Source organism: Pochonia chlamydosporia, assembly GCF_001653235.2.
Source record: "Pochonia chlamydosporia 170 chromosome Unknown PCv3seq00010, whole genome shotgun sequence".
NCBI classification, from domain to species: Eukaryota; Fungi; Ascomycota; class Sordariomycetes; order Hypocreales; family Clavicipitaceae; genus Pochonia; species Pochonia chlamydosporia.
The window spans coordinates 552,380-563,984 of record NW_019154045.1 but is presented as its reverse complement, the minus strand read 5'-3'; the positions used below and the strand labels follow the sequence as shown (position 1 = coordinate 563,984).

At 47.8% G+C, this 11,605-nt stretch overlaps 5 protein-coding genes across 5 annotated transcripts; 2 read left to right on the top strand and 3 right to left on the bottom strand.

Annotated features, from left to right (window-relative positions):
- Positions 1–563: 563 nt before the first annotated feature.
- Positions 564–1,645, top strand: VFPPC_14727 (hypothetical protein; the record flags this gene model as incomplete). The annotated part of the gene is made up of 4 exons (XM_018292495.1): positions 564–825; positions 902–1,024; positions 1,114–1,256; positions 1,337–1,645. The coding sequence occupies 4 exons, from the start codon at positions 564–566 to the stop codon at positions 1,643–1,645; spliced, it is 837 nt and encodes a 278-aa protein (XP_018137198.1).
- Positions 1,646–2,475: 830 nt separating this feature from the next.
- VFPPC_10176 (MFS transporter) lies at positions 2,476–4,254 on the bottom strand (the record flags this gene model as incomplete). Its single annotated transcript, XM_022428698.1, has 4 exons — positions 2,476–2,970; positions 3,082–3,493; positions 3,553–3,682; positions 3,783–4,254. The coding sequence occupies 4 exons, from the start codon at positions 4,252–4,254 to the stop codon at positions 2,476–2,478; spliced, it is 1,509 nt and encodes a 502-aa protein (XP_022284007.1).
- Positions 4,255–5,614: 1,360 nt separating this feature from the next.
- Positions 5,615–7,205, bottom strand: VFPPC_16889 (transcription factor Cys6; the record flags this gene model as incomplete). Its single annotated transcript, XM_018294642.1, has 3 exons — positions 5,615–6,370; positions 6,433–7,110; positions 7,203–7,205. The coding sequence occupies 3 exons, from the start codon at positions 7,203–7,205 to the stop codon at positions 5,615–5,617; spliced, it is 1,437 nt and encodes a 478-aa protein (XP_018137200.1).
- A 1,151-nt stretch (positions 7,206–8,356) lies between these two features.
- Positions 8,357–9,106, bottom strand: VFPPC_10177 (C6 transcription factor; the record flags this gene model as incomplete). The annotated part of the gene is made up of 1 exon (XM_018288593.2): positions 8,357–9,106. One exon carries the CDS (start codon positions 9,104–9,106, stop codon positions 8,357–8,359), a length of 750 nt encoding a protein of 249 aa, XP_018137201.2.
- A 1,267-nt stretch (positions 9,107–10,373) lies between these two features.
- VFPPC_10178 (NAD dependent epimerase/dehydratase family protein) lies at positions 10,374–11,465 on the top strand (the record flags this gene model as incomplete). Its single annotated transcript, XM_018288594.1, has 1 exon — positions 10,374–11,465. The coding sequence occupies one exon, from the start codon at positions 10,374–10,376 to the stop codon at positions 11,463–11,465; it is 1,092 nt and encodes a 363-aa protein (XP_018137202.1).
- Positions 11,466–11,605: the final 140 nt, after the last annotated feature.

Genomic DNA, 11,605 nt, shown 5'->3' with positions numbered 1-11,605 from the left:
AAAAAGTGACTTTTGTGTAGCGTGATGATGAGAGCCGTGCCCAAAAGGTAAAACAAAAAAAGGCTTGATGGAACTTAAGAGCAGACGCTTGACTTTGAAGGGGGGGACGGTCCGGCCTATATAAGCAATGTTGCATTGATACAATAAGTTATCCAAGGCACCCCACGCGCGCTAAGCGATATCAAGAAGGTCCAAATGCATGGATGAGTTATGGATGGTGTATGAACGGTGCAAGGATGGTGTGAGCGTCCAGATTTCGCCAAGTCGAGCTTGGGTTACAGAAGGATCAATTGATCGATTGACTGATGGCCCCAGCCAGATGAGATATTTTACTACCAGACTGCATGCTCCAAAGTCCACCAGACTGTCTGAACATGGAATCCACAATCCCACATGGACACGCCTGACCAGACATGACATGAATTGATCCCTGCTCCTTCGCCTCAACTCTACCTAACTCTAAACAAATACAATACGACCCTCCAGCTGGCTCTCTTGCTCTTCTTGTATCTAGATTCGACTTGGCCATTGACGGCCAGCACCAAGTACCATAGACATTCACCATGCCTGCAGATCGCGGTCGCTACGAGCCCCTGGAGCCCATCTCCATCCAGAAGCATGAATCGGAATCGGCTTGCGACGACGACCTGGATCTGGCAAACATGCCAGCTTCCAAGCAACCCATGTGGACGCGCAAACAAGCAACCATGGCTTTTGCAGCCAATATCGTCATCCTTTTAGTATCCTTATGTGTATTACTAATATCCCTTGGCAAGAAACCTGCCCTATCAGACTTGGAATGTGCAAAAAAGGTCTCAACATACTGTGAGTACTTGTCTCTATTCTCCCGTTTCCATCTGCCTTGTCTTGGTCACACATTATTGACTTTTGTTTTTTCCAGCACCTGCTTGGGATGCAGTACAATACTGGGAAGGGTCGTTCAATAACGCATTCAATGTTTCATCAATATATCGTGGGCCACCTACACTCGAACGTGAGCAGGCATGGCACGCACTCTGGTATCGTAAGTCGCCTAACATCCGTCGTTTTCTCAATGTTCCTTTCTATTTGGACGATGACTAACCTGTGGGCTGATCATTTTTCGCTATTCAGAAGATGTACTTCCCATTGACAAGGCCAGCCTTGAGGCATTGAACCAGACTCACCGTGGCAAGCATGTCGAGGTTCTGGGAAGTGACCCTGCCAATCCGCAGTATGGCGCCTATCTAGAGGTGTTTCACCAGCTACATTGCCTTGTAAGTTTCTATCATGACTTTCACCATGACTTCAGTCCCTCTTTTACCACATCAAAACTAATCATCCATTATCTGAGCAGAATGTGCTACGTCAGCACTCCTGGGGCCTGAGCAAGTTTGATCCGTCCTGGCCAAAACTGCTTTACCCCTCTCTCTTCAAAGACCGAGTAATGACTCGGATGCACGTTGATCATTGTATAGAAACCCTGAGAATAAGTCTAATGTGCACTGCAGACGTCACGCCGCTGCTATACTTGTATGACAAGGAGAGAACATTAGGATTCTCGGCCGACTTCAACACATTCCACAAGTGTCGAGATTTCGACAAGATTGTGAGTTATGTGAAGGAGAATGGCTTCCAACTTGAACTTAAAGATGAAAATCATTGATTAGCGCAGCAATTTGACAAGCACTGGTAATCCTGTACTTTAACCTTAGCAGCTTATGTACCTAAGTATGTATTGTGGCAGAACCTTAATTACGATACATTCTATAAAACCGACAGGTCATGTCCTCTGAATGTGTTACCGAGAAACCGTACCCTAGCACTACTACTTTTTTTTTTACCCTCCTTTTATCCCCTTCACATCTTCCTTTGCCGTTGTCGAACTACACGCATCAATTGATCGTAACGTCGAGGGCCTAACCTCCTAACTCTAATTTCTCGGCTACTGAATTCTTCTACCAACCAGGGCAAGCAGCCAGCTTGAGGTGTCTCAATGGGTTGCAGAAGGCCAAAATTTTTGTCTTGGCTGACATCTGGAGACAAAAGTTCCCCCTCAGGTGGTGTCCAACAGGCTCAGATTGCGCCACCTGCTGCGGTTCATGCAGATGTTGGGAAAAACTCCGTCTCGGCCCGTTGAAAAAGGGTCGGAAGCCACATCGGCAAAGTCGGTGGCTTGCGCTTTGTTCGCATGCTGTACCTGTAGTAATTCCTCTTTATCCGTTGTGCCTGAGTTGTCAATGCATGTTGGCCGATTCATTGTTAGCCTGTAAAATGTTAAAATGCTTGTGGGGAAGCTACTTGACATATGTCAAGGCAAATAGCTTTGGCCGTCTGGTGGTTTGGCCACATCTGTTGCAGCCATAGAATAGCTATTGAACACCCAGTCTAAAATGCGGGACCGTCCGTCAGTAGCAGGAAAATAACGTCACAGTATCATATCTCGTATACGATATAGTACATGGTTTAAGACAATAGCAAGACGTAAGTCTCGGATTATTCCCGCTCAGCTGCATCTTCGCTGTAGATTCGGATGCTCAGGACCATGACAGCAGCAACACTAAACATAGCCCCAGCTACCGCAAAAGGGAGCCCATACCATTGTTCTCCCCACCGAAGGCCAACGCTGAATGTGCCAGCAATAGCTGGGCCAGCCAATAACACTCCCACATTCTCTAATACACCTACTGCCGTGAAAACAATAGCAGTTCGGTCGCCTCCCGCAAGCTGTGCTAGGAAGCTCTTCACGGTTGCATTGAATCCCTCGAGAAAAGCAAAGGGGACAAGAAACACTACTAGTACAGCTGGTGTGGCAGCTGACGCAATGCCAAATGCTCCTACAGCTGTAATCACGATGCAACATCGCGCCAGCAGCAGGTCCTTGGCAAGCGGTGAGACATGGGCCCGTAGAAGAAGGTGACTAGCAACAGGCAAGACGAACAGGACGAGTATTAGCTTACTCAAGAACCTGAGCGTTATTACCAAGTTGGCCTGTGCCAAAAGTATTGTTAGCATGGTGTGCGTCCTATAGGCCCGCCCACAGCGAGCAAACCAGGGTAAGAGACTGCTAACCTCGGACCATTTCATTGAATATCGTTTCGCGATGTACTGCATTAGCAAAGCATGTGTATAGCTGCCCAACCTCGTAAACAGGGTTGAGCATAATACAGTGCTTAATCTTTTGTTGTCCCAAATGATACCGCGTAACGAGATAATGCCATCTCTAGCTGAAGATAGAATGTTGGCTTTGGAAAGTGTGGGAAGTGTTTCATTGTTTTGGCTTGACGAGTTCTCTGTTTCCGCACTATTATCATTCTCTAAGCCTCCGTTCTGCGAACTCGCGACATGTTTCGTCTCTGGGATTTGAAGTGTTAAAAGAACTGCAACAAGATTACAAGCAATCGATATATAAGACGAAAACCACGGTCCACGCTTCATTGCAAGATATGCAAGAGGATTTCCAATAATCGGTGTACCAGCGAATATCGCAGAAACATAAAAATAGACGGTGGCACTGTAGATGTTGTGTTAGTGATACACTGAGAAAAGTTGAGACCAAAATAGAATTCGGGCGCATACCGTTGTGTTTGGGTACTTATATCGCTTAGAATGGTGTATACTATCGCCATGAAGACGGTAATTCCTCCTCCCAAACCAGTTACAAGGGCCACAAGCCAATAAAATCGTATGGGGAAAAGCTTGACTAGAGCTTCCATGTTAGTTTGAGCGTTGTTGTTTTGTCGTCGCATAGGCGTGACAAAAGAAAAAAAAAAAGAAAAAAAAAAAGGGAAGTCGAGAGACGCTCTGGAAATACGCACAAACTATCAAATCAAGTGGGTATCTCAATGCCATGCCAATCATGCTAACGACAAGTACGCGTCGGCGACCGAACCTCTCAGCAACAATACCATAAGGAATACCGGTAAGAAGAGAAACTGCAAATCTAATGGTCGCTTCTACAGCCTCCAACATGGATATATTCGACTGAATGCGCTGGTCCTTGCATCGCGGGTCATTTGCGGTGTCGGTGACGTTGGAAAAGTATTCCCGACAAAAGATGCCCTCTTCTATCTCCCCAAAGGCCGGTTCTTGAAAAGACTCGCCAAGAAACATTGCGAATATAGCAAGCAATAATACAACGATGTAAATTGAGAAATTGGTATGCTCTTTAAGGGACACATTGTCGGCAGTTTCGACCGTGTTGCGGCCAGTAGAGGAGCGTCTCAACAATGGGCGGCGTTCCATGTCTCCACCGCCAGCCTCGGTGGTCGCCATTGTCTTCGTCAATTTGATTTGATGTCTTGGCGTCGAATGCTGCGTTCGGCGTGTCGGGTTGCGCGAATCGATGCGGGCAGGATCAGATGTGAGTAACGACGGTTGGCGACGGACGAAAGCCAGTTCGCATGCACCGGCGAAATCTCGACATGAGGAGCTTCGTAGGACGGGAAGAGGCCAAGTTTGTTGTGCAAAGTTGGAGAAAAAAAAAAGTTGTTGGTCTGACATGGAACTCGGCCAGGCAACAGTTGACTTGACCAGGCCAGACCAGCACTGACATCTGGACATTTGATAGGCATTGACCAGCCCATGCACTGACCAAGCCAGGACCTGCTCAACTGGGACTGGCGACTGGACTCAATGTCTGGTGCATCAGTCTGGTGTTGTCTGGCTGGCCGGCAGCACTTGAGGCGCTGGCACTGGGGTCTAGTGTCGATGAACCAATGGACCCAGCCCACACCCATGTCCCTAAGCCCCCAGTGCCTCGTCCAACAGCGGGGACACAGCGGAGCGCATGCCGAACAGCTCCAGTCAGATGTCTGCAGGTGGTTCAAGTGTCAATGCTGGCGGGGTCAACCAGACCAGACATCAGACTGGACCAGACGGCCTGGCACATAGCATTGAATTGATCAAATTCCATCCTGTTGACCAGACCAGACCAGTTGACATTAATTGATTGAATCTGGTGCATGTGGGCCTGGAGACTGGAGGGCACTGGGGCACATGCACAATCGGTGCCTGGCAGCACTTGAGCACCGAACCAAGCCAGACTGGACCAGACTGCCCTTGCATGTAGCCTCCAAGACTAGACGTCAACTGAAGCTGTAGAGGCTTGACTTGATTGATCATACGCAAACATCAACACCCAAATGCTGTTCTGGCCTGGTTCAGTCAAGTCTGGTTGACTTATGCAGCTGCACATGCAGCTACTAAGGTAATAAATGCCCCCAACAGCCAACAAGCCCAACTCGCGTCAAATACTGTCAAGTAGAATTATCTAACAAGTATAGGTATACACCTGGTTCAGTCAAGGTCCTGCTAGTGAAATTCATAACATCATCTTATATGCGTCAACTATTTTACTTTGCAGGTATCAACTAGTGTACTTGAATCGGGTATAAGAGTACACATAATTAGAGCCCTGCGCATATCATGTGCTCTTGGCCATGGAACTTGTTGCTCTCATGCTGAATAGGCAGTGTAATTTGAAGCTGAGGTTGATATCGCTATGTTGATTGTCGTTTAAGGTCGTCGTCAACTACAAGGACATACAATTGAGTGCCGCCAGTCTCATTCACCCAAACATGAGATGGCCATCCCAGACTCAAGTTGTATAGTCGTGTCGTCATCCCATGCCAGGTCATAGAATGCAACAAAACTCTTGCACCTCCCTGCTGGTTCCTTCTGTCCGTCTGTCTGTCCTTCTATCCATGCTTGTCTCATCTCCCGCGCCTTGACTATTCTGCTTTGTACAGTCTAATCGAAACCAAGGTATTTCCATCAGCCGGGTTGGCGCCACCTGCCAGTATGAAATGTGTTGTAGAAGTTTGGCCATTGCATATGTATTTCGGTAATCCTCAATCAGCTGCCGTAGCCTTTCTCTTGTCTTACTATCTCCTGTGACACACCACGCAGACACTATAGCTTGGGGTACGTGGTGCGCCGCTAGCGGTCGTTCCTCCTTCGCTCTCTCCGCGAGAATAATGGCGTCACCGCAAAAGATGGACTGCTCAGTGGCTAGCAGTATATTGTTCGGATTTAAAACACGTAGTATCGCGTTTAGTGTGATTCCAATGGCAATATATGCCCCATACTGCCCATTGCATAACATGCCATGATAGGTGTTCTGAGACAGCTTGTCCTTATTAGCGCTAAAATAGACTTTCATTTGCAGGTGGCGATCAAGTATAGAATTATACACCCATTGTATTCGTGCTTCGTTTTCCTTGGGGTGCCTTATTAGGTCTGGAATCATGGCTAGTAGTGGTACACTAAATCTCGGCAAATGCGAGGTTGCTTGGACGTCGTCTGAAGGTGGCAGCGGTTCGTGGACATCATACAGATTCTGGATCCATGGGCTGAGCTGAATATCCGAGTTAAATATGCTATCTTGTAACTGATCTCTCGCGTTAGCTATATAGAGTTCAGGCGTCGCTTCTCAAAATCACAATGGAGAGCACTTACTAAATTTGACGTTATGGCAAAGCACACACTACGCAGAAAGGAATCCTTTGGCTTTTCATGTACTAAACTGCTCATTAGGGACGATAAACCCTCGCTGTGCCGGCGGGCATTGCTATTATCCTGCGCTATCCACACGTAACACTCCGAGATGATGTGCGCCGCGCACAAGGTATTGGGTTCACCTCTTGATGTTGGATTGGCGAGCGAACGTTGAAGTACTTTAATACCAGAAACATATAACTGTAGTGATCTGGGATTTAATTGTTCATATGACGATTGCTGAGTCTCCAGGAGGCTGGTGAAGGCCGCCAGTGCAGCATCCAGTGCGGCCGAATAGCCAAGGCGCCGAGGGAGGTTATCGAACAGATATGGTCGAAACGCCTGTAAGCTGTGGCCGGTATGAGTAGACTCCAAAAGGTAGACTAGTTTTTCAGCAATCCTGTTATTGGGATTGCCCAAGGGCCGCTTTGGACTACCCAGCGGTGGTGGCGAGCCGTGGCCACCAACAAAGAGCGTCGAGACCTCTTGCTGGTTGCGATGACTACTACGACCAGAGGTGGATGATGATGAAGACTGGACTTTGAACTTGAATCGTTGCTGTCCGACTCCTACACATGGTATGTTTCTGGTCCTGCAGCGCGAGCATTGTTGCCCGGGCTGTGAACTGTCGCACTGGAGTTGCGCTCATTGTCAGTCTCAGTCTCAGTCTCAGTCTCAGTTTCCTGGTTCTGGTGAGGTCGTCAGTCGAGTCACACGATTGATGCCATACCTTCTTCTTCCACTTACGACACGAGTCGCAGCCGCGATATGAGCCTATAGCCGGCATGGCATCTGGGTTCTTGATTGATCTACCTGCAAACCGCGGTTGGTATCGCCAAAGCCGTCTATCGCGAGCGCCGGATTATTTGACTCATATAGAGTCTGGTAGGTTCGAAATGCGAACAAGATGAGGTAGTTGGTCAGGTAGGGTCACAGCTGGAATGGGGAACGGACTTCACAACTTGACCTTCCTCAACTGGTCAGGTGCAGTAGCAGGCATCCCTTCTGCGTTTTAATTCATAAGTCGGGTTAATTGACTAAATGAGGAATGGCCAAAATGAAACAGATCAATGAAATGGTTTGCAACGGGGCAGAGATCCACAATTAATGCAACGGACATGGGGTATATGAGGTTAGGCTATGTACTTGAGTACCTTGGCCTTGGTACGCTGACCAACAAAGTCTCAACTGGTCGTGCTGGTGTGGACGGAGTACTGTGCAAACATCCAATGCCAACATGTTTGTGCATTTTAATGTCTGGTCTGGTGCCACACAGCTTGGTACTGGGCACATACATACTGTCTGGTACATTCAATGTTCTCATGGGCATGGGGTGGGTAGTGCCAAGTGGCCAACTTGCCAACCGACCTCGTGGATCTGGTCTGGATTGGTGTGGCGAGAATGTCTGCAGTCAATGGTCGCCTACGAGAACCTTGACATTAAAGAGCAAGCATAAGCATGTGAACATTGAACGGCATGGCATGGCAACAGACATTTGGGGGCCGTAAGTTTGGCCTACCCTGCATCGCTGTCACTGCTCGTCAGAAACTGTCGTCACATCAATTCCACGTCTTTCTCTGCTGCAATTGTCATTTATAAAACAGTAATGGATGTCAATCGCCAATACTTGCGCTATGAATAAGCGTGCCCGAAAAGTTCCAACTTGGCATTGAGCCTTCTTTGGTGGGAATTCCCAAGTTCCCACTGACTTACACTGCCCCTAGTACACACACATAATGTCTCATGTCTAACACTTGTCGTCAAGCACGACCAAGCGTCAAAGCATATGCAGCTTATCTCACACCCACATCAGATGCCATGCAAAGCGTATGAAATGTAAAATGTTTTTCCCGGGGGGGGGGGGGGTTTGACCCAAGAATTATTTAGGACTCGTCATTTCCACGTCCATGAATTCGCCATGTTGGCTTGGCAAGCACACATCAACTTCTCGGGACTTGAGCTCCTCAAAGATAAGCTGTTCCATAACATGGCTTCTGTTAGATGCCCACCAACATCTTTTCGAACACAACAATATGCGCGCCGCATGATAAAAGTGAAATAAGAAGACAAGAGCTCGAGAATCTCCCTCAGCAATCATCTTTGCAAGAGGCCCACAGCAAAGAATTGGAAACCCATAAAACAGGTGTTCAATGTCAGCCTCGAGCGGTGTAATATCAGCAAGTGCCAGTGCGTGTGGATTCGATTTTAGCGAAGCGCAGCACAAAAGAGGTGATATGCGACGAATGATTCTTTCAAATGAAAGGCGGGGTGACTGTAATAGCAACGTTGCTGAAGTCTCCAAGGACCTGATTGTTGCACACTCCGACGTAACTCTTGTAACTGCATCTCGAAGATGCCTCAGTTGTTGCCTTTTGTTATTCTCTTCTGAAGCCGACTTTGGTGCTCGTGACGGTGAACCATGGCATGAAAGCTCGGCCTCTAGCCCAAAAAGAAGACGAGGAGCATAAGGTATTGAGCCGGAAATAGTCGACTCATTGGACATGCGGTCCCAGATCTGATGGCGTGAATCATGCCAAGTTTTCATGAATGGTTCCACAAACCGTGCTGGGTCTTCACCTCGTCTGCCCAGAAACTGTTCGATATTACCCCTCGGATTCTGAAAAATCATCTGCGTAAAGACGCTTCCTTCGTCGATGAAAATGGGCATGGCCTGAAACCAAATGTTGACAATGCTTGGGCTGAGGAAAAACAGTTGATCTTTGGCAAGATTTAATCTAGTTGCGTATCCAGTACTCTCCGCAGACTCCAGAAAGCCGAGGTCGAACCAAGATATATAATTTATTAGCAGCGCTGTGCCCATGAGGGACTCCCAATTGTCCTTGGTCAGGGGACGCGCCGCCAGACTCTTGCGAAAGAGTTGAATTGTCCTTTCCATGAACCTTATCGATGCATTCGAGTATTTGGTGCTCTGAGGGCACAGACTTGCGAGGTGCATACTGGAAACACACAAGATAGCAGACATAATAAAGTCCTCCTACAATAGATTAGCTTGAGACCCATCACGATGCACTTGATTACTGTAGTCGAGACAACTGTACCTCAAAAGCTCGCTGCATAACAATAGGCCAGACTTGGGGAAAAGCGAGCGTTAACCGGGTCTCCTTATCCCAATGATGAAATAACTCGAGATGGAAAAGGTTAATATCGGAGTGTGAATCCGTCCGAAAGGGGATGCTGGTGACGCCTGGGAGACGCACATGACGCTGCGCCGGCTGTACACATTGGATGTTGCGCTTCACGCAGCTAGAACACGGCAGACGCTCATTGCACTAAATTATTAAAGTAAGGTTCAAACAATGTCTTGGTTATCAGAAGCATCGAGAAATGGTGTCTTGTATATACCTTTACTCTTCGACCCTTGCACGCCAGGCAGCCTCGCCGGCTTTTGGTATGGGGCCGCTTCATCCGCGTGTGGTCTACGACTCCAAATGTATGGAGTGTGGGAGCATGACCAGCTCTGCATGGCACCAATGTGGTGTTGGAGAAGAAGGCAGGCGTTGAGATATTAGTCATTGGTATTGCCAGGATGGATATCAAGAAGGGTGAGAAGAGAAGAGGTTACGACGAAGCCAAGGAGAGTTGAAGAGGCATCGAGACCGGCCTGAAGGTGGACCTAGTTCTCATTGGACTGCAGTCATGGACCCAAGTCAACCCATCCACTTCGCATTCCAAATTGGGAATGCGTCAGTTAGGTTGTTGACAAAAGTGGTAAAACGATGGAGTAATACAAGCAAACTTTTGACGTGGTCCGTTGAAGTGAAGCATAACATACAAAGCCTTTGTATATAAAAGCCGTCCAATGTCCCTTCTTCAAGATTGCATTCTCTATAGTTTCGTCAGAGTTTTTACACGAAATACTACCTGCAGTCTCTACCATGTCTTCAGTCCCAACAGGAGGCTTGATTCTCGTTACCGGCGCCACTGGTTATATTGCTAGCGTAATCATCCATGTCTTCCTACAGCGCGGATATGCCGTCCGGGGTACGGTACGATCCATTGCCTCAAGTGGTTGGATGAAAGCCTACTTCGGTTCCAACTTCGAACTTGTTGAGGTAGCCGATATCTATGCCCCTGGCGCGTTTCAAGAAGCCATGAAAGGCATCGATGGTGTAGCCCACGTGGCTATGGATATGGATATGAACCCAAAAAATCAGGGTATTATTGGAAAAACTATTCAATCCAATCTACGGCTTCTTGAGGCTGCAGCAAACGAAGGCAGCGTCAAGAGCGTGGTTATAACGTCTTCGCTCGCCGCCTGCGCAATTCCCACGACCGGCACGCCATACACAATTAACCCAAGTACGTGGAATAATGTTGCAATTGAACAAACTACTCAGCCATGGAATGGTGAGGGCAACCCTCGTTGGCATGGAATCAAGCTCTATGGTGCGGCCAAGGCCCGCGGCGAACAAGAAGCCTTTGCATGGGTACAAAAGAATAATCCTCGGTTTTCTTTCAACACAGTTGTACCCAATGTAAACTTTGGCATAGCTATGTCGCCAGAGCACCTGAGCTATCGCAGCACCTCGGCCGTTATCGATGCCGTTGTTAAAGGTTACCCAGCTGCGCCATCAGTGTTGCCGCCACAGTGGTACGTCGATGTGGAAGATACAGCATTGTTGCACCTGGCAGCGTTGACACTTGACGACGTGAACAATGAACGGCTCCTGGCCTTTGCCGGGAAATACTCATGGACACAGATTCTTGAGATTCTGCACAGACGCTTTCCAGAACAGATCCTGCTAAAGTCTGTCGAAGAGTCTGTGGTGGATGCTGGGGAAGTGGACAATGAGCGCTGTATCGAAGTGCTGAAGAAAATGGGCAAGGACACAGGTTTTACGGCCTTGGAAGATACTCTTGTCAAGGCGGTTGATGTAATCCTTATGAACCAGTCCAAAGCTGTGCCCAAGACTAAGATAGACTTGTATTACGAGTCCCTCGCTGGGCCGTCGAACATTCATAGTTAGAGAGCTAGAATCTTAGAAAGATTTTAAAAGTTTTTGTCCTACTCAACCAAATGATTGTACATGGCAGGGACATTGAGTGGGACTTAGAAGCCAAAGCACACGAATCTCTTGTGTCACAAATTGTTCCTTGTTCGTATATC